The 22,501-nt window shown below is 42.4% G+C and overlaps 1 protein-coding gene across 5 annotated transcripts in view; it reads left to right on the plus strand.

Moving 5' to 3' along the window:
• TMBIM6 (transmembrane BAX inhibitor motif containing 6) overlaps positions 1 to 22,133 on the plus strand; it is a 23,105-nt gene extending 972 nt beyond the window's left edge. For 2 of the 5 annotated variants that reach the window (NM_001135359.1, NM_001132659.1), the window contains 9 exon segments: positions 9,990 to 10,075; positions 10,499 to 10,607; positions 13,151 to 13,271; positions 15,456 to 15,504; positions 15,613 to 15,710; positions 15,913 to 15,992; positions 16,455 to 16,555; positions 18,930 to 19,005; positions 20,101 to 21,930. In NM_001135359.1, the coding sequence (NP_001128831.1) occupies positions 10,020 to 10,075; positions 10,499 to 10,607; positions 13,151 to 13,271; positions 15,456 to 15,504; positions 15,613 to 15,710; positions 15,913 to 15,992; positions 16,455 to 16,555; positions 18,930 to 19,005; positions 20,101 to 20,124 (714 nt within the window). In that variant the 5' untranslated portion in view covers positions 9,990 to 10,019 and the 3' untranslated portion in view covers positions 20,125 to 21,930. 5 annotated transcript variants of the gene reach the window in all.
• The last annotated feature ends 368 nt before the right edge of the window (positions 22,134 to 22,501 follow it).

Here is a 22,501-nt window from a genome sequence, read left to right on the forward strand (position 1 = left end):
GTTCTAGCAACTTGTGAATGTGTAACCCAGTAGAAGGGCTGACTGTACTTGAAACAGACAAGGATTTTAAGGTCAAAGGTAAATGGCAAATGGACTTTTCTAGTTACTTACTGATATTTATTCAGTTTATCTTTTGTATGTGTGTATCTTTTGTATATTTATTCAGTTTATCTTTATGTTGAATTAAGAATTTAATTCTGGAAACATATCGGAATTGCATAAACACATTTCTTATGACCTGCGTATACACACTTTTTTCTGTAATTATTGTATTTGCACTCTTTGGTGTTTTCTTATTCTTTTTGTCTAATATTTTTTGTTCTGGCCTAAAGATTATGTTGACATTTAGATTCTCTGCCACTTTCCTCCAGTAGGGACAGAATAGTTGAACACTTGAGAAATACAATCTGTGCTTTTGATCCAGAGTTTCCTTCTGTTATTTATCTGGTTGTGGAAACATGGTTTAGTACCTTTTTTTTTTTTTTTTTTTGAGGCAGAGTCTCTCTGTCGCCCAGGCTAGAGTGCAGTGGCACAATCATGGCTCACTTGAACCTTGACCTCTCCTGGCTTAGGTGATCCTCCCACCCCAGCCTCCTGAGTAGCTAGGACCACAGGTGGACGTCACCAACTCCAGCTAATTTTTGTATTTTTTGTGGAGATGGGGTTTCACCCATGTTGCCCAGGCTGACCAACTCCTGAACTCAAGCGATTTATTTATTTATTATTGTTATTATTATTATTATGTTTTTTTGAGACAGTCTCACTCCCTTACCCAAGCTGGAGTGCAGTGGTGCAATCTCGGCTCACTGCAACCTCTGCCTCCCTGGTTCATGCAATTCTCATGCCTCAGCTTCCTAAGCAGCTGAGATGACAGGCGCGCACCAGCATGCCCAGCTAATTTTTGTATTTTTAGTAGAGACGGGCTTTTGCCATGTTGTCTAGCCTGGTCTCGAACTCCTGACCTCAAGCGATTCGCCCGCCTTGACCTCCCAAAATGCTAGGATTACAGGTGTAATCCTTTCCTAAAGAATAAGAGTCATCTCTCCTGAAGAATAAGAAAAGGTAAAATTAATCCAGATACTTAGCATTTTCAAGTTATTTTCCCTGATGATAGATATAGTTCATGCTCTTTATACAAATGCTGAAAGTGCAGAAAAATGTCATAGGAATCAATGTATGTTTTGGGAGTTTTTTTTTGTTTTGTTTTAAAGATTTGTTTTCGCCTATGGCTGAAACTTTTGAAAGCTTATATAAATGAAAGCTTATTTTTTTACTGTAGGATGGAATAGTAAAAAGAGCACTAGACTATAGTGGTCAGAAGACCCCAAATCTGGTTCTGGCTCTGCTGTTTAACTTTCTAATGTTGGTCAAATCAATACTAATGTTTGTTTTAGTACTTTACATTGATTTCACACAGATTTTCTTATTGGCATTCAGTAGAGCAGATATTGATCATCATCGTTATCTTACAGATGAGGAAGCTGAGATAACCTTAGGTAAAATGATTTTTCCTGGGTTATATGGTAGAAAGTGGCAGCACTTGTGACACCAAATCCTGTCCTCTTGCCGCTATTACATTGCCCTTTTGAACTTAAAAAAGATGTATATTTAAAGTGGGCCTAATCTTTCCTTTTCCTCGTGGGTTGATGTGTGAGGATTAAAGGTGATGTATATATAAAAGCACCTTAAAAGTTCTAAATTTTATATAAATGTAGTCAGGAGTATTAGTATAGCAGGTACTACTGCTGGCCTGACGAGTTTCATTTTATTTCGTAAACTGCCCGAGGTTATTAATTTTCTCTAGGGAACCAATGAATATTCTGATGCTCTAACTTCTAATTCTTTTTCCTTTACTACTTTGATCTGGTTGTAGAATCTGGTAGAAATGTCTTCTACCACTCTGTTTTGTTCCCCCAGAGTTTCTAACCAAACTGCATGCAGCCCTTCGTAGTTTTTATACACATTTTGTTTTCCAAAGATGGTGTTCAAGACCAAGGAGAGAAAGGCTGTCTCCTTGACTTAAAGGTTACCTGAGTGACCCCTTGAGGTAGGTTCCACTCTGAGCCAGCTGGGGAATGTTGATTTGAGGTTACAGCACTCTTGATCTGATAGTAGAGTCTAAATTTGCTCTAGAGACTTGTAGTGCTTAAATCTTGGGGATAGCTGAGCCGAACCAGATGCAAGCTCTGCCCTCAGGGTGAGAAGTTCCTGCACAATTAACTAGAATCCAAAACACTTGAAAAAGGAGCTTCACGAGTGAGGGTGAAGTGGGTGGCTGTTTGTCCTAATCTATGTGTGCTCCCCATTTGGGCTAAATATGGTGTTATTAGGGAGGGATTACTGGTTTATACTGGAAGAAGATTGTGCATTTAGGATTTTGGGGCCTTCTTAGGATTCAGTATCTGTCAAACAGTTGTTATAGAGAGGGAGATGCAATAGTGTCAAAGTTTGGTACAAAAAATAATTTACTGAAGGCAGTAGGCATTTCATCTCCAGTTACTGGTTTGGTTTTGAGGCAGCCCCCTAGAGAGATGGATTCAGTATTAGCTAATCCAGGGATTTGGGTCCAAGTTAAGGGAGAGGATGGGACATCTAGGGTGTCCACCTGGGAAGATCAAAGCTCGGTCCTAGTTGAATGAAACAGTTCCTTGGATGGTTCCGAAACTGAACTGACCTACCTCCTGGGAGTGGCAGGGAAAGCATCAAGCTTTTGCGCATTTACTTCATCAAATCCTTTACCATATCAGATGATCACTTAGTGGCTATTAGGCTGTCTCAAAATGCCCATGGCCCTGTGGGACAAGAGAGATAGTATAAATGTGCTAGAGGAAAGGTATGCCATTTAAACAAAAGTACAGATAGGCCCCAATTTATGATGATTGGACTTAATGATTTTTTACTTTATAATAATGCAAAAGTGCTACCTGTTTGTTAGAAACTGTACTTCAGGCCGGGCATGGTGGCTCATGCCTGTAATCCTAGCACTTTGGGAGGCTGAGGTGGGCAGATCACTTGAGGTCAGGAGTTCGAGACCAGCCTGGCCAACATGGCAAAACCCTGTCTCTACTTAAAATACAAAAATTAGCTGGGCATGGTGGCACACGCCTGTAATCCCAGCTACTCAGGAGGCTGAGGCGTGATAATCACTTGAACCCGGGAGGCAGAGGTTGCAGTGAGCTGAGATCGTGCCACTGCACTCCAGCCTGGGCAACAGAGCGAGACTCTGTCTCAAAACAAAACAAAACAAAACAAAAAAAACCCCTGCACATTTAGAATTTCCATCTTTTCCCAGACTAGGGATATCTGGTATGATACTTTCACATGAGATATTCGACACTTTATTATAAAATAGGCTTTGTGTTGGATAGTTTTGCCCAACTTCAGACTAATGTAAGCATTCTGGGCACATTTAAGGTAAGGTAGGCTAGGCTTAAGCTATAATGTTTGGTAGGTTATGTGTAGTAGGTACATAAATTATGATATTTTCAGTTTACAATGGGATTATTGGGATGTAACTTCATTGTAAATCGAGCATCTGTACTTTTAACCAGTAATGAGATTTTTCAAGTGCCTTTATGTTTCAGTTTATAATTTTCTTTTCTCTCTCTTTTTTTTTTTTTTTTTTGAGACAGAGTCTCGCTCTGTCACCCATGCTGAAGTGCAGTAGTGCGATCTCGGCTCACTGCAACCTCCGCCTCCTGGGTTCAAGCCATTCTCCTGCCTCAGCCTCCCAAGTAGCTGGGATTACAGGCGCCTACCACCACGCCTGGCTAATTTTTTGTATTTTTAGTAGAGATGGGGTTTCACTGTGTTGGCTAAGCTGGTCTTGAACTCCTGACCTCAGGTGATCCGCCTGCCTCAGCCTCCCAAAGTGCTGGGATTACAGGCTAAAACTAGACTTCTAAAAGAGAATAATCTACTGAAGACATTGTAGTAATGAGTACACTAGTAATAACAATGTTAGTACACCAGTAATCACAACGGTTACCATGTATTGAACGCATCCTGTGTACAAAGAGCTATTTTAAGAACTTTATTTGTATTATCTCACCTAGTCTTCAACCTTACGAAGTAAGGAATGTTATGTATTAGTACTTTACACATGGTAGGCGAAACTGAAGTACAGTGAGGTTAAGTGCCAGAAGCTGGCTGCATGTCCCACTGCTAAGGAAATAACTAGGATTCAGAAGTAGCAGGCACTCTTAATCACTATGCAGGGGACATGGTTATACAGTGTATGAACATTACTCAGTAGTAAAAACTAATGAATGGAAAGCTTTCCTGGCCAAAAACACAGAAGAAGAAAAAAAACTACTGAAAAATTACTAACAGTTCTTCCCTCTCTTTTTTTTTGTTGTTGTTTTTTTGACACGGAGTCTGGATGTGTCACCCAGGCTGGAGTGCAGTAGCGCGATCTCGGCTCACTGCAAACTCTGCCTTCTGGGTTCAAACGATTTTCCTTCCCTAGCCTCCCGAGTAGCTGGGATTACAGGTGCCCACCACCACACCTGGCTGATTTTTGTATTTTTTTTTTTTACTAGAGACTGGGTTTCACCATGTTGGCCAGGTTGGTCTCGATCTCCTGACCTCAGGTGATCCACCCACTTAGGCATCTGAAAGTGCTGGGATTACAGGCATGAGCCACCGTGCCCAGCCCTTTACCCTCTTTTAAACTATATGGGATTTTTCTTATAAGTATCAATTTAGTCTCTTCTAGATATGTGGGAACAAGGTTCGGGGTGATTGAATTAATACAACAGGAAGAAAGAACCATGTAATTGACAAACTAATTTTTTTGTTTTAATTTTGTAAAATGGTTTTGCTGTGTTGCCCAGGCTGGGTGCAGTGACACATTTTTGCTCTGTTACCCAGGCTGGAGTGAAGCAACATGATGATGGGTCACTGCAGCCTGAAATTCCTGGGCTCAAGCAATTCTCCTTCCTCAGCCTCCCAAGTAGTTGGGACAACAGGCACACACCACCACACCAAGCTAATTTTTAAATTTTTTGCAGAGACGAGGTCTTGCTGTGTTGCCCAGGCTGGTCTGGAACTCCTGGGCTCAAGCGACCCTCCCACCTTGGCTTCCCAAAGTGCTGGGCTCACAGGTGTGAGACATTGTGCATGGCCTAATTTTCCTTTTTTGTTTTTTGGAAGTAAACGTAACCTTGAGATTTTATTGTCTTCGTAATAAAACATAAAACTGATATTTAATTAAATGTGTGAACAGTGTTTCTTTGACTTGCTGTTTTAATGTTGCTGTACACACTGAGGCAAAGTCTGTCCTGGTTCTAGCATTGCATGGAATGCATACTAAATCCACGATAGTTTTGTTTTGCATAGCTTTTGGCTACTTCAGCATGTTTCATATTCGCTGTAGCTCCTAGGTGTGTGGGAATAGGATTGAAGAGAATGGTTGTTTTTTTTTTTTTTTTTTTTTAATTTTTTTCAGACGTAGTCTTGCACTGTCGCCCATGGTAGAGTGCAATGGTGTGATCTCAGTTCACTGCAACCTCCGCTTCCCTGGCTCAAGCGATTCTCCTGCCTCAGCCTCCCGAGTAGCTGGGACTATAGGTGCCCGCCACCACACCCAGCTAATTTTTGTATTTTTAGTAGAGACAGGGTTTTACCATGTTGGCCAGGCTGGTCTCGAACTCCTGACCTCATGATCTGCCTGCCTTTGCCTCCCAAAGTGCTGGGATTACAGGCGTGAGCCACCACACCCGGCCTGTTTTTTTTTGTGGTTTTTTTTGTTTTTTTTTTTAATTTAAGGCTGGACCCTTGATGATAGTCTTTCATTTTAGGACAAGGGTAAGGGAGATACCTAGAACAAAACAAGGTATTTAACATGACCTAGATGTCCACTGCTAAGAATACCTGTCTCCTCCTACCAGCCCCTGCTGTCCCTGTCTTCCCAAGCAAAAGCAGACCACAGGAATATCTAACTCAAACAATTGTGTTTACTTGAGTTTTTTCTTGGGAGAGCTGTGTATTAAGCTCTTAGCTCTTTGTTTTTGCATGGCTCTGGCAGAGGAGGCTGGTCAGGGATACCGCAGAATGATGACACTTCAGCAAAACTTTAGCACGTATGTGCATGACATGTTGGCAGCTGCTGACAGGTTTTCCTCTCCTGGGATGAAGGCCTAACAGGAGGCTCTGAGTGAAATTAGAGGAATTTGGTTATGATTAACACCTGAACATTTACTTCTCAGTTACAAATGCAGTATAGGCAAATTTTCCACAACTCCAGGAGGCACTATCCACATTGTATTCTATGTAAATAACCCCTCCTCTTTATTTTAGAGTTGAATTAGTAAGTAATAGGCTTAGAGGTGTGAAAGGACTGCTGTATTAAATTTTTTAGCAGCTTGTAATGTACTTTTTTTCTTTATTGTGGTAAAATATAACATTTTAATATTTTTTTAAAACAAAAATTTTCATTTAACCGTGGGCTCCTCTGGAATGTTAGCGAGTTACTTGGTTAATGATATTGAATATACTTCTTCAAGCTCTTAAGAGCTGATTGCTCCTAGAATGGAAAATACTTGATATGAGAGCTGCTATTTTTGAGTTAAGTGCAACTTAATCTTGTTTGGCTGCGTTTGCATGTTGGCCATTGAAATGTAGGTGTCTTTTCTGAGCTTTGCTAGTTGAAGCTAAGATTGAAACTTGGTAAGTTTATTTTATCTGGCAAAACTTGTCAGAACAGTTTGATCTCATTACTTATCTGTATATTCTTGTCTATTTGGAACAGATCTAGAGCAAACTATATTTCTTTGATTCTAAGACCTATGTATTCCCTCTCACATTTTAACATTTCTGAAATTGTCATCTGTACATTGTGTCATATACATTAAATGTATACAGATGCTCCTCAAGACGGGGCTGCATCTGGAAAAACCCCATCGTAAGTTGAAAATACCGTAAGTCGAAAATGTAAGTTCTTTTCTTTTTGTAAGTCATTTTTGTTTTTTGTTTTTTTTTTTTTTGAAACGGAGTGTCGCTGTGTTGCCCAGGCTGGAGTACAGTAGTGTGATCTCGGCTTACTGCAACCTCCGCCTCCCGGATTCAAGTGATTCTCCTGCCTCAGCCTCCCAAGTAGCTGGGACTACAGGGGCGTGCCTCCATGTCCAGATAATTTTTGGATTTTTAGTAGAGACAGGGTTTCGCCGTGTTGGCCAGACTGGTCTGGAACTCCTGGTCTCGAACTCCTGATGTCAAAGTGATCCACCTGCCTCGGCCTCCCAAAGTACTGGGATTACAGGCGTGAGCCGCTGTGCCTAACCTGTAAGTCATTTTTGACTCAACGATATTTTTAATTTACAATGGGTGTATTCAGATGTAACCCATCGCAAATCAAGGAGTGTACCGAATGGGTATGATTTTCTCCCAGTGGTAGATCAACCCTGGTAAGTCAGGGACCATCTGTGCTTTACCAGGTTTCTTTTTTTTCTCTGTAAAGTTAATAAAATTGCTGTGCCCTTTTGCATCTATAATATTTGGTAGTTACATGTTTTGTTTAAATTTTGAAATACTGATATTGAAAAACGGAAGTTTTAGTTATTTTTTAGTGATTTCAAACCACAAGCTTCTATTAAATCAAAGTGAAATTGCCATTTGACATCTCATCCCCCTGTCCCAGCCCACACAGCCTTTGATGGTTTTGGTTTTTCCATCAACAGTTGTTAAGAGAGAACCAGAAAGAGGCAGTCAGTACCCCCTGGGAAATGTCAGAGAGGTATCTGAGAAAGAGGAGTTTCTGCCATTCACCCCTCGAACAGATTCTGCCGAGCAGGGTCTGGTTACATGAGCGTTGCCTCTTTCTTAGAATCCCCTGGGCGTTTGAGGATCCACCCCCCTCCATCCCTTACCTTTCTTTAATTCTTGTAATTGGAAGCAAGAGGTTCTTTAGCGTTGCTATTGTGAATACTGAGAAACTTGGCTCTGAAGGTTGCTTCAGTATTGTTGTAAGTGCTGTCTAGGGATGTCATTAGGGGTGTTAATGGGAAACCTTAAACAAAGACACCTTCCAGGTGCTGAATTCTGCCATGCCGTAAGTGTGCTCTCTAGAGGACATATTCATATTCATCTTGGTTATGGAAGGCTGTGGTTGGCCTTGTAACAACCTGCAATAATTGCACCATCTAGATCAAGAGGGCCCAGATCCCTGTAACTCAGAGGAGAGAGCAACAACCTTAGTAGGTTCTGCAGCTTCTCACTGTATCTGTCCTTAAGAACAGAATTAACAAAAGTTCTGAGGTGAGTCGTGATGTTGATGAGAGAAGGAAAGGAGAAACCAGAGAATGCAAGCCAGCCATTGTGATTGTTTCATTTGTGGGAGAGAGCCTCAGGAAGCAAATGATGTTTATATCTTTCCACTGGCCCAGGATTCCTTAGGAAATTTGTTTGGGGACTGTAATTTTTATTACCTAGATGAATTGTTCTGAGTGTTGCACTGGGTGCTGATTAGAGTGCTTCATTCAGTAGGTGGCCTTTCACACAACTTTGTGTTTGAATCCCTTCCTCCCTGCCCCTCCTTTTCTGGTAGATTTAAAATGGATGGGCATTATGGCCCTGATAAGAGTTTGGAGGATTTATATTTAGAAAAGATGAAAGTTCTTGACTCGATCTTTAGTACTGTAGATTGAACACGTTTACTTAGGATTGCATGTGAAATAGGGGAGGGAGCAAAACTTAAGAACTTGACTTTATGGTATTGATATAGATATAGTTGAATTTAAAAATGCCCTTTTTGACATTGGGACAGTTGGCAAAAATCTGAATAAGGTCTGCAGATTAGAAATAGTATTGCATTAGTATTAATAGCCTGATTTTGATCATTGCTTTCAGGATATACACACTGAAGTATTTAGGAGCACTGTGTCTGTGTGGTTAGGGAAAAAATATTTTTGCATCTCTCTACATATTGCTATATAGAAAGAAGATGAAGCAAATGTGAAATATTAGCATTTAGGAAATCTGGGTGAAGGTTGTACAGGAATTCTTTGTACTGTTCCAACCTTTCTGTAGGAAAGGTTCTGAAACTGTCAAAAAATACCCCCAAAAAAAATCCTCCTTTCTGCATAAATTCCTTTATTATGGAGGTAGGAACCTTTCTTTTTTTAAAATTGTGAATCCTTTTCAGTTCAGTTCTTAAATGTATTAGGTAAGAAAATTTGATATGCATATATTTAAAATGCAAGTCTTAATGCCAGACCCAGCTTTATAGTTTTTGTTTTGTTAAGACTAGTCAAAGTTTTGTTTTTTACCTTTGAGGTGCTGCTAGTGAGTTTTTTTTTTTTTTTTGGGACGAACTCTTGCCCTGTTACCCAGGCTGGAGTGCAGTGGCGTGTCTTGGCTCACTGCAGCCTCTGCCTCCCGGGTTCAAGCAATTCTTCTGTCTTAGCCTCCCGAGTAGCTGGGATTACAGGTGTGTGCCAACACACCCGGCTAATTTTTGTATTTTTAGTAGAGACAGGGTTTCACTGTGTTGGCCAGGCTGGTCTCGAACTCCTGACCTCAGGTGATCCGTCCACCTCGGCCTCTCAGAAGTGCTGGGATTATAGGCCTCAGTGAGCCACTGTGCCTAGCAGAGGGAATTCTTTAGCATCTTGAAACAATGACATAAAATTGCTTTATGTGCCAATGTCTAGGTTCCTTTAACTAGATTGTTAATTGAGAATTTCTCTTACAAACTTACTGCCTTTTAAAGGGGCAAATTACCTTCTGAAAGAATAGAAATCAAATGACAGTAACAAAATAGTTTGAGGGAGAAGAAGATGCATTCAATTCCTCTGTCCTCTTTAAAATGGTTGACTATGATTGCAAATATATTGTAGGACACATAAAAATAAAAATGGTTGTGTTAGGGCTGTAGAATTTTAGGCAAGTTTTCATCTTTCTGAACTTATATGTTGCTTTTTTTTTTTTTTTTTTAATAAGCTGTGTGATTCTGTATGACTTAATGACTCTAACCTTTCTTTATTCTGCAGAGTGGAGACTGTTGCACACACTCTGGAACCATGAACATATTTGATCGAAAGATCAACTTTGATGCGCTTTTAAAATTCTCTCATATGTAAGTGTTTTGACCTTGACTGGTTTTGTACTGCATTTCTTTTCATATCTCTTTTTCCCTTTTCTGCATTTATAACTTTTGTGTGTATAAGCTAACAAATTAACTTGGCCAGAATCCAGAGGACCTGATGAAAATGTCCAGATTCTACAGGTTGCTGTGTGGTTATTGGAAAGGCATTTATTCTAGTTTGGGTACTGATTATTCATAATTTTGGGCATTTGGTCTTCCTCAGCATTTAAGATTCTGTTAACCTATTTTCAAAATATTCTTTTTTATTGTAATATGCTTTCCTAAAAGTATTTCAAACTATTTGTAACAGAACTTTTACATATTCCCAGGAAGGGAAAGAGAGAAATGATTCTTCTTAACTTAAATATGAGGTTGGTCTGGGAGTGATTGCTCTTATTCACATTCTTTTCTTAGAACCCCGTCAACGCAGCAGCACCTGAAGAAGGTCTATGCAAGTTTTGCCCTTTGTATGTTTGTGGCGGCTGCAGGGGCCTATGTCCATGTGGTCACTCATTTCATTCAGGTAAGAACGATTTTCTCTCCTGGTTGCTGTGGTACAAATTACATTAGGAAAAAACCAACTCAGCAAGGTGGTCCAAGGGACCCTGTTCCTCTCTTTAATCTTTATCAGTAGTTTAGGATTTAAACTCAGCCATTAAATCAGGACATGTAAAGCCATTTTAATTTTCTGGCAGCTGTGTCCCCTCTAGATACCGAAAACAGAATGCCTTAACCTTGGCACTGAATGGTGTGCTGCTGACGTACAAGACCCCCACCCACTGAGTAGACACATGGTGTGCATGCTGGAATTCTTTGGCACAGAAGCCTTTTTATCTTTTCCTCCATTCTTCCTTTACAAAACTCTGATTGTGTGATTAACTATCAAGAGAGGCAGGATTGAGATCTTTTTAAGGAATTGACCTGCTTTTTTTTCTGATAACTGTTGTCTGCATGGTTGGGTAAAAACCTTCAACAATTTGTTTTCCTGTATTGAGAGAGAATTTGGGTTTGGTCAGCACGAGTAGAAGGTACAGTTTGAGGAATAACCAGAAAGTTTGAAGACTCCCTAACATAGTCTTGTCCTTTGTAGAGTATTCCTTTTAGCATAAATGTAGAGGTGGGCCTCTGTTGGCATTTGCCACTGTTGAGGACTATCCTTATGTTCAGGTATCTCTTGGCAGGGATTGTGTGAAAAATTACTTTAGACACTCAAAGGATAGGCCTTTGATCGCTTGAGTTTTAGGCAAGGTTAGCCCTTAAATAATTTAGTAAAATACAGTCAATCCTTGTTATTCACAGACTCTATATTTGTGAATTCACCTACTCATTAAAATTTGTAACCCCAAAATCAATACTCATGGTTTTTTTTGAGACAGAGTCTCGCTCTGTTACTCATGGCACTTTTTGCAGACAGGCACAGGGTGGTGAAAAAGTTGAGTCATGCTGCTGTGCAGTGTTTTCAGCTGAGGTTGAACAAGACAGTGCTCTGCCTTCTTGTTTCAGTTCTCATATTGTAAACAAATGTTCTTTTCATGGTCATTTAGTGCCACTTTCTTTGCATTTTTGTGCTTTTAATTGGTGATTTTGCTGGTTTTTTTGAGTGGAGGTCTTGTGGTGTTGTCCTGACTGGTCTCAAACTCCTGGGCTCAATTGATCCTCGCACCTCAGCCTCCCAAGTAGCTGGGAATACAAGCGCATGCCACCATGCTTGGCTTAATTTTGCTGTTCAGAATGCAAACAGCATAGTGCTGAAGTGCTGTCTAGTATTCCTGAGTGCAGAAAGACTGTAATGTGCCTTATGAAGAAAATGTGTGTATTAGATAAGCTTCATTCCGGCATGAGTTGTATTGCTGTTGTGACTGTGAGTTCAATGTTAAGGAATCAAAAATAATGTCAAATGAGGTGTCCTTAAACAGAAACACACATAAAAACAAGGTATCTGTTGATCATTTGATGAAAATGTTGTGACTTTAGGCTTGCAGGAACCTACCTACCTTTTATTTCCCTCAGGAACAAGGGTTTACTAATTCATTGTCCACTGTGATTTTATAACATAAACACTGAATAATGAGAATCAATTTCTTCCTTTAAAGGAAGGAAGGAACTTCAGTGTCTATGTCCATCCTTAATGATTTCTCTTTTTTCTAATGCCCATAGTTTTTCCCACTTGGCGTTTTTAAAAAAAGAAACACTTTTTTCTTACTACAAAGCTAATATGTGTTCATTTTAGAAAATTCAGAAAACAGACTAGCAATGAGGAGGAAGTATTTTAAAAACTTCCATAATCCCATCATCCAGAAATAACTACTGTTAACATTTTAGTACTTTGCAGTCTTCTGTATATGTATGTGTCTTGGTGTTTTGGTTTTTGGGGGTTTTGTTTGTTTGTTGGTTTTTGTTTTTTTGAGACGGAGTTTCACTCTTGTTGCGCAGGCTGAAGTGCAATGGCGCGATCTTGGCTCACCGCAACCTTTGCCTCCCTGGATTCAAGCAATTCTCTTGCCTCAGCCTCCTGAGTAGCTGGGATTACAGGCATGTGCCACCATACCTGGCTAATTTTGTATTTTTAGTAGAGACGGGGTTTCTCCATGTTGGTCAGGCTGGTCTCGAACTCCTGATCTCAGGTGATTCGCTCACCTCGGCCTCCCAAAGTGCTGGGATTACAGGTGTGAGCCACCATGTTTTTTTTTTTAAGTGATCAAAAAGGGATCATTTCTATTTGTTCTACAGATGGAATGTACTTTTAAGCACTTGTCACGTTTCATTCATCCTTTCTATTTTTTGGGCAAGACTCACTCATAGTTTGACTTGGGTAGTTGTACAGTAGTTGAGGGACTACGCAAGCCAGAAGAGCCTCCAGCATCCACCATGGTCCTGACTCTGTGCTTCAAGGCTTCTGGGTTCTCTCAGCCCCATCCCTGAGAAAACACTACTTTTTCTCCTGCCTCCAGGTTATAAGCAAATGTTAGGAAGTTCAGACGAGTATTTGAACCCAATAAAGGTCTCTTGCAAAATAAATTTGAAACTTTCAAGTGTTTAATGATTGATTGATTCTGACTCTGACAGGCTGGCCTGCTGTCTGCCTTGGGCTCCCTGATATTGATGATTTGGCTGATGGCAACACCTCATAGCCATGAAACTGAACAGAAAAGACTGGGACTTCTTGCTGGATTTGCTTTCCTTACAGGTATGTTAAGGGATTTGTCTGATTTTGAGGGGTGAGCTATATTTTCAGTATCTCTTAGTCCCCCCGCCTCCCCCGTTTTTTTGTTTTTTTTTTTTTTTTTTGAGATGGAGTCTCGCTCTGTTGCCCAGGCTGGAGTGCAGTGGCTCGATCTTGACTCACTGCAAGCTCCGCCTCCCAGGTTCACACCATTCTCCTGCCTCAGCCTCCCGTGTAGCTGGGACCACAGGCGCCTGCCGCCACACCTGGCTAATTTTTTGCATTTTTAGTAGAGACGGGGTTTCATCGTGTTAGCCAGGATGGTCTCGATCTCCTGACCTCATGATCCACCCACCTCGGCCTCCTAAAGTGCTAGGATTACAGTCGTGAGCCACCGTGCCTGGCCCTTTTTTTTTTCTTTTTTTTGAGACAGCGTCTCCCTCTGTCACCCAGGCTAGAGAATGCAGTGGCGTGATATCGGCTCACTGCAACCTCTGCCTCCCGGGTTCAAGCGATTCTCCTGCCTCAGCCTCCCAAATAGCTGGGATTACAGGCATGTGCCACCATGCCCGGCTAATTTTTGTATTTTTAGTAGAGATGGGGTTTCACCATGTTGGCCAGGATGGTTTTGATCTCCTGACCTCGTGATCTGCTCGCCTCAGCCTCCCAAAATGCTGGGATTATAGGCGTGAGCCACCACACCCAGCGGTTTTTTTTTGTTTGTTTTGAGACTGAGTTTCACTCTTGTTGCCCAGGCTGGAGTGCAGTGGCACGATCTTGGCTCACTGCAGCCTCCACCTCCTGGGTTCAAGCAATTCTCCTGCCTCAGCCTCCCCAATAGCTGGGATTATGGGCACCCACCACCACGCCGGCTAATCTTTTGTATTTTTAGTAGAGATGGGGTTTCACTATGTTGGCCAGGCTGGTCTCGAACTCCTGACCTTGTGATCCGCCCACCTCGGCCTCCCAAAGTGCTAGGATTACAGGCATGAGTCACTGCCCCTGGCCCTAATTTTGTATTTTAGTAGAGACAGGGTTTCACCACGTTGGTCAGACTGATCTCGAACTCCTGACCTCAGGTAATCTACCTGCCTCAGCCTCCCAAAGTGTTGGGATTACAGGCCTGAGCCACTGTGCCTGGCCTTCCTGACCTGCTTTCTAATTTCATATAGGTTCATTTTGTTTCCCCATCCGTTAGGGGAAACTCTTTGTGAGTAGCCACTGTGACTCTGCTTTTGTGTCCAAAAATAGCCATTGTGTACTTGAATGAATGAGGTTCAAGAGCTTAGGTAGCATAACCTATTAATAGTAGACATAGAACTTTTAATAAACTAGACCTCAGAATCTGACTTAGTTGCACCCACACTGGCAATTATCATAGGAGCTTCTGTTCTGAGTCTTACAGACAGTGCATTAAAGCTATACATTGAGATCTGTTGTGCAGGACACTTTGCTGATTCTCAAAAAAAGAAGGGCACAGCTCTTCTAGAATTGTCATAAAGGAAACAAGACTCAAGCTATGTAATAAAAACGTTTGCAAAACAACATTTGAATTAGAACAGCTTGTTCTGAGTGACAGTCTAATATATGTAAGAGAAATTTTAGAAAGGAAGAGATTTAGGGCTTAAGATTTTTGCATCCGGGCAAGCTAGTTTTTGAAGGCATTAAGGGGTGGAATTATCAGAAGGAAAGAGGAAAGTAATTAGAATGAAAGAAATGTTAGAGCTGGAACAGGTTGCCCCTCCCGTTGGCAAGTGTCCACCTGCAGAACCAGTCTTGCCTTTCTTTGCCACAAAGGGGAGTCAGTCCTATATGACTATAAGGTTGCTGGCCACGAGGCACTGTTTTGCTCTTTATCCTTTTTTTCTAATTCCTGATCTGGCCTATATTACCATCTCACATCACTCTAGCTCTGAAATGTTTGGCATGCTTACTTTATTTTCTTCTAATTTCTGTACCCTCCCTGAGGTCATCCATGATTTTCAGCTAAGAGGACAATTTTGCAGCTATTTCTATTAAAAAAAAAAAAAAACGCAGTCAAGTATACATTTTATTGAAAACAGTTATAGCGGAGGGGAGAGAGATTTAATTCTTTAGTCCACATTTGTTAAGAGCATGAATATACCTATATTTTGGGATCAGCTTTTGGATGAGGATCCTATTCAAGAATTGATGGTAATACCGTGTTCTGGGTTTTTTGTTTTCTAGGAGTTGGCCTGGGCCCTGCCCTGGAGTTTTGTATTACCGTCAACCCCAGGTAACTCTTTTGGTAGTGTCTTATGTGATTTTATCTTTATGAATATGCCTTCTAAATGATAGACCGTATATCTGAAGCCCTTAATCTAATGGTCTTTTTTTCTAATAGCATCCTTCCCACTGCTTTCATGGGCACAGCAATGATCTTCACCTGCTTCACCCTCAGTGCACTCTATGCCAGGCGCCGTAGCTACCTCTTTCTGGGAGGTAAGTGTGAACTGGGAAACAGGGAATGGGGGCTCCTCTTTAGCCAGAATTCTCACTAGTACTCCTTCCTTACCCCTGACTCCTTTGCGACTGTTGAGTTGAGATTAACCTTCATTCTGGGGGAAGTTAAGGAATGGCTTTAATGGGATTGCTTTACTTTGCTTTGGCTTCTCTCAAGACAGCTTTTTGCTGTGTCTTACAGGTATCTTGATGTCAGCCCTGAGCCTGTTGCTTTTGTCTTCCCTGGGGAATGTTTTCTTTGGATCCATTTGGCTTTTCCAGGTAAGACTTAGCCTAGAACTTTCCAGCAGCCATTTGCCTCACACTTCTTTCTTTCTTTCTTTCTTTTTTTTTTGCATTTCTTTCTGTACTACTTTGGGCAGTGCTCTCTAAGCCTTCCCGTTATCCTTCATAGGATGGAGCTTTCTGCCACAAGTGAAAACAGGCTGCACAAGGTTGGGCATTGCTAAGAGAAAATGGTTTGTTCAGACACCATTTGTGTAAGGCCAGTCTGGCAGTGACTGATTGTTAAAATGATTGAAACTCTTCCAGTGACCAATGCAGTATTGTGCCTAGGGAAGTAATGTGGTCTTCACCCTAGGCTGCAGTTATCGTGAATGGTAATGTTCGTAGGGTTCACATTTGATGTACTTTCAAGTGGCTATGAGCCAGAAAGTATGGCTGTTTTTTTTTTTTTCTCTACAACTTCTGCTATATAGTAACTTCATCTCATACATTTGTTAGGCAAACCTGTATGTGGGACTGGTGGTCATGTGTGGCTTTGTCCTTTTTGATACTCAACTCATTATTGAAAAGGCCGAACATGGAGATCAAGATTATATCTGGTGAGTGTGGGAACTAGTCTTTAACAAGCATGAAGGTTGAGGCATACCGTTCCACAGCTGAACTTAGGTTGGCATTGGCTGAACATAGGTGGCCAAGCTTTGGGAGTGTATGTGGTAGGAAACCCATGGTTTTGGAACTGTGTACCATTATCTTCCTCAATTCCTGAAAGACTTCAGATTTTTAAAAAATCTGGGCTAATAAGCTGGGCGTGGTGGCTCACACCTATAATCCGAGCACTTTGGGAGGCTGAGGCCACTGGATCGCTTGAGCTCAGAAGTTTGAGACCAGCCTGGGCAACATGGCGAAATCCCGTCTCTACTAAAAATATAAAAAAATTAGCTGGGCATGGTGGCACATGTATATAATCCCAGCTACTCAGGAAGCTAAGGCATAAGAATCATTTGAACTTAGGAGGTGGAGGTTGAAGTGAGCCAAGATTGCGCCACTGCACTCCAGCCTGGCAACAGAGCAAGACCCTGTCTCAAAAAAAAAAAGTGTGGGGGCCGAGCACAGTGGCTCATGCCTGTAATCCCAGCACTTTGGGAGGTCAAGGCAGGCGGATCACGAGGTCAGGAGATCAAGACCATCCTGGCTAACACAGTGAAACCCCATCTCTACTAAAAATACAAAAAATTAGTTGTGGTGGCGGGCGCCTGTAGTCCCAGCTATTCGGGAGGCTGAGGCAGGAGAATGGCGTGAACCTGGGAGGCGGAGCTTGCAGTGAGCGGAGATAGCACCACTGCACTCCAGCCTGGACGACAGAGCGAGACTCCTTCTCAAAAAAAAAAAAAAAAGTGTTGGGGGGTGGCTATATATTTACATATCCATAGTGGCTACTTCCAGGCAGAAGTGAGGGAAAGAGATCTTTCTCCTTTTCGTTTTTATACTTCTGTATTCTTTAAACAATGAGTAGAAGATACACTCTTTTTTTAGAGACAGGGTCTCGCTCTGTTGCCTAGGCAGTAGTGTGGTGCCATGAATATAGCTCGCTGCAGCCTGAATTTCCTGTGCTCAAGCAGTCCTCCTGCCTCAGCCTCTTGAGTAGCTGGGACAACAGGCACATGCAACCATGCCAGGCTAATTTATTTTTTGTAGAGATGGGGTCTACCATATGCCCAGATTGGTCTCAAGCAATCCTCTTGCCTTGGTCTCCGAAAGTGTTGGGATTACAGGCTTAAGCCACCATGCCCAGCCAGGTTTTTGTTTTTTTTTTTTTTTTTTTTTTTTTTTGAGACAGTCTTGCTCTGTCACCCATGCTGGAGTGCAGTGGCAACATCTCAACATCTCAGCTCACTGCAACCTCTGCCTCCTGGGTTCAAGCGATTCTTGTGCCTCAGCCTCCCTAGTAGCTGGGATTACAGGCGCTCTCCACCACGTCCAGCTAAGTTTTGTAATTTTAGTAGAACGAGATTTTGCCACGTTGCCCCGTGAGGACATGGTGTTGAACTCTTGGCCTCAAGCAATCTGCCTTCCTCAGCCTCCCAAAGTGGTGGGATTACAGACATGGGCCACCATGCCCAGCTCACTTTTTTTTTTGAGACGGAGTTTCGCTCTTGTTGCCCAGGCTGGAGTGCAATGGTGCGATCTTGGCTCACCGCAACCTCCATCTCCCGGGTTCAGGTGATTCTCCTGCCTTAACCTCCTGAGTAGCTGGGATTACAGGCATGCACCACCATGCCCGGCTAATTTTGTATTTTTAGTAGAGATGGGGTTTCTCCATGTTGGTCAGGCTGGTCTCAAACTCCTGACTCAGGTGATCCACCCACCTCTGCCTTCCAAAGTGCTGGGATTACAGGTGTAAGCCACTGCACCCGGCACTTTTTTTTAAATGTAGTGATTCTCTCAGTCTCATAACTAATTAGTGGTAGTTAAGGGTTCAGACTTGGACCTCTGCAGAGTTCAAAGCACTTGAGACAGGGCTTGCTCTGTCACCCAAGCTACAGTAGGAGAGTGGCACTGTCATGGCTCACCGCAGACTGAACCTCCCTGGGCTCAGGCGTTCCTCCCACCTCAGCCTCCTCAGTAGCTGGGAATGCCACCATGCCCTGCTAATTTTTGTAGAGACGGGATTTTGCTATGTTACCCAGGTTGGTCTCAAACTCCTGGGCTCAAGCAGTCCACCTGCCTCAGCCTCCCAAAATGTTGGGATTACAGGCATGAGCCACTGTGCCCGACCCAGTCTCTTTTCTCTATGCTGCATGACTTCTATGAGTCTAAAGGATCTCAGACACTGGAGTTTCACTTCCTTGGGGGTAAAGTGTGGGAGAAGCTGGCTCGTGGGGGTGGGGGTGGGGTTTATATTCTGCATCTTTGTGGGCTTGTGGATAAAAGAAACTCTGAAGTACAGATCCTAATCTGGTTCTTGCCTTTCAGGCACTGCATTGATCTCTTCTTAGATTTCATTACTCTCTTCAGAAAACTCATGATGATCCTGGCCATGAATGAAAAGGTTAGTTAGCCTACAACCCAAAGATGAGAGAATAATGGCTCCTGAGCTTGGCATGTGTGTATACTTCAGATTTGAAAACTTGCCCACACAACTGTGTTAGGTCCAGGGTAACTGTAAGGCAGGCCACTGAGTAAGAGGTAAACCAGAAGTCTTCAGTTGTTAGAGAAAAAGCAGCAAGTGAAAAAAAAATTTTTTAACTAATCCCTGAGCTTAGTATGAAAGGGAAAAAAGCTTCAGTGGCAGTAAACACAACCTACTATATGAATAATTTAAAGGCTCTATAGTTGTGACTCAGAGAAAGGTATTGTGGAGGACGTTGCAAATTTCAGAAGTAGACTAATTTTATCCATTTGTTAGTCTTCATTTTTTTTTCCAAGGAAGCATATTCTATATAGGGCTAATGAGTATCCAGCATAGTTGAGTCTAGTAGTGGGGGAAACAAATGAAACGAGCTTTTCTTTACAGACCTTATGGAGCTGAGAGAGAGCATAGTGGTAGCAGGAGCAGCTGACCAGATAGGATTGCTGGCTCTGTCTGGGCTATGCCATGGTTGGACTGAGCACTAGGCAGATGTACAAGTTTCAGAACAAGCAACTCAATTTTCATTCCTTAATACATTGGGCTTCCATCCAAGATTGAATGAAGAATTCTGCTGGACAGAGTTATTTCTGAATGTCAGTTTATGCCAAAGAGTCATGCTCACTTTGCAGGGTGGAGCACTTCTCGCGCCTAAAGGATGGTTGGTGGTCTTAGTTTCACGCTTTGAGGATAGAGTGCCATCTGCAGCCTTCACTGTTGGGATCTGAGCTGTAGTGGCTGTGAATAGCCTAGAGTGGTCAGGCAGCCCACCTAGGCACTCCTGGGGTGGGGGTGGGGACAGCTGCTTAACCTTTATTCTCCGTCGGTCTGTCGGCAACTTTGGGAACCACCAGTAGGACATGGTTAAGATTCAGTTCTTGCTGAGCTAAGGAAGCATTTTTCATTTCTTTTTCATTGTCTGGCTCACTTCTAGTCCCTAACTAAATGCTCACTCAAGAGTTTTAGCTTGAATGTCAAATGTCAAAAATTAATTGGGTGATTTTTCTGCATTTCTAGGATAAGAAGAAAGAGAAGAAATGAAGTGACCATCCAGCCTTTCCCAATTTGATTTCTCCTTCCACCCCTCATTTCCTTTTTGCACACATTACAGGTGGTGTGTTCTGTGATAATGAAAAGCATCAGAAAAGCTTTTGTACTTTGTGGTTTCCTCTATTTTGAATTTTTTGATCAAAAAACTGATTAGCAGAATATAGTTTGGAGTTTGGCTTCATCTTCCTGGGGGTCCCCTCACTCCCTTTTTTGTCAACCCCATCCGTAGCCTCTTCCTCTACTCAGGCAGTCGACCCGCCACGATGAGGAATGGGACCAGCAGAGGGCGCCAGCTTCAGGAGTCTGCTTTCCCACCAGGCTTCACCCAGTGGACCTGAACTGTTTGGTAGAGCCACCCGGCCCTTCCTTCCTCATCGTTGTTTGGTATGCGCACAGTTCCTGTGGGACTGGGCCATGAGTTTTCCATTGGAAAGAAGTTCAGTGGTCCCATTGTTAACTCAGCCTCATATCTGAACTGTCAGGCCCTACAAAGAAAATGGAGAGCCTCTTCTGGTCGATGCTTTGCTTCCTCTGAGCTGCCCACGCTGGTTTGGCAAACACACCTTTCTGCTTTGCCTTCACAAAAGTAACGTGTTCCCTTTCCCACCCCTTGCCTGACCCTCAGGGAGTCAGCCTGCTTCCATCCATGGTGGGAAGACTTCAGCACAAAGGAAAGGCTAATTCTTGTCAGGCATTTTTGAAAAGGCTGATTATGTGTATCAAGGTACAGCATCGTAGGGTTCCCCTAAACTTGCCCTGTTTTTGTTTTTTTAGTTATCCCCTTACTGAGTGGCCTCTACTAGGTGGCTGTGATTAAATGTCCCGAGCAAGGATAGGGAAGGGGAATGGTTGAGCCTCTGGAGCTCATTGTAACCAATCCTGCCAAACCTGTTTAGGGCAGTGGGGAGCAAACCTAGATAAGGACCTGTTTGGGGCAGCAGGGTGCAAAATCTCCTTTAACAACCAAGCAGTTCCTCATTCACATCAACAGAACGGGGCTGTGATAACTTAGGAGGCAGCAATCCTAATAGTCCTTCAGTGCATTTTAGTCTGTCCCTAACTGGACACCAGTAGGTAGTGTCAAGCCAGAGATTCAGGGCAGTAGATAAATGTTCATTTTACTGATCCACTTTAGTTTTTGGTCTATTACCTGTTTTCCAGAAATTTGTGGCCTAAAAGGCGGGAGTTAGGCGATCAAACCAGTGAGAGCCCTAATCCCTGCAGTTTTGTGGCTTCAAGTGTGGGTGGACAGTCCTAATGGGGATCTCCAGCTCCTTCCCTGTGGGCTGCCACAGACAGCTGCCCCCAGAAGGGTCAATGTTGGGAGTGGTGGTGGCTCTGAGCTGCTCTATAGAGCTTCAGTGTGAGGATCGAGCCATTGAAAGCTCATTACCAGTAGGACATAATTTTTGGCTCTCCCTATTCACAACCAGTGCACAGTTTGACACACTGGCCTCAGGTTCACAGTGCACCATGTCACTGTGCTATCCCATGAAATCATTTGTTTCCAAGTTGTGTTTATTCCTGGAGTGACGTGCCACCCGGAATGGCTTTCACTGAGGTTGCTGATTTAGCTGCTGCCTCCAGCCTCTGGCTTGAGAACTTACTAAAGGGACTTCCTTCCTGTTAAACCCCTGTTAACTCTCCATAAATTTGATGATTCTCTGCCAGGCCTAAGATTTTGAGTTCCATTTCTTGAAGCCAAACTCCACCTTCTGTGCTTTTTTGCTTGGGATGATGGAGTTTTTCTTTAGAAACAGTGCCAAGAAGGACAAGATATTAAAAAAAAAAAAAAAAAACCCCAAAAAACCTACTTTTAAAGAAAATGCCTAACAGATTTTTAATATAGTTATCTCTACCACTTTCTTTTCTAGTTCCTTGATTTTCAGCTCAGGCTGCGTTCTAACTCATACTGTGAAGACAAAGGTGTTTTTGATTCAGAAATATATGAAATCTACATAGTCTTAATTTGTAAAAAATAAAGAAAATTCCGTAACCTTTCCTGGTGTTTGTGTTAAATTCAAGGGTACAGCTGGTCATGGAGCTTGTGATACTGCCAGGGTTTGCTAGTGGGGGCTGGGAGTGGGACACGATTGAGTTTGTGTCTTAAGTATGAATAGAGACAAAGACCCCCCACTTAGACCTCCCACTGTGTAGCCCCAACATGCCACAAATGTTGAGAATTTTCTCTGTCAAATACGTAAGCCAGTTTTTTTTCCAGTCCTCTCCACCCCCTGCCACTTTTGCTATATGTTGTTTGTGGTGGTATGTGCAGTTGGTTCAGATGTGCAGCCAAGCTTTGGAGTTTGAGGAGGCATAATGGAAAAAAGGCAAATGATACCCACTCATTCTGCAAGTATTTTTATTC

Source organism: Pongo abelii, chromosome 10 (assembly GCF_028885655.2).
Source record: "Pongo abelii isolate AG06213 chromosome 10, NHGRI_mPonAbe1-v2.0_pri, whole genome shotgun sequence".
NCBI lineage: Eukaryota > Metazoa > Chordata > Mammalia > Primates > Hominidae > Pongo > Pongo abelii.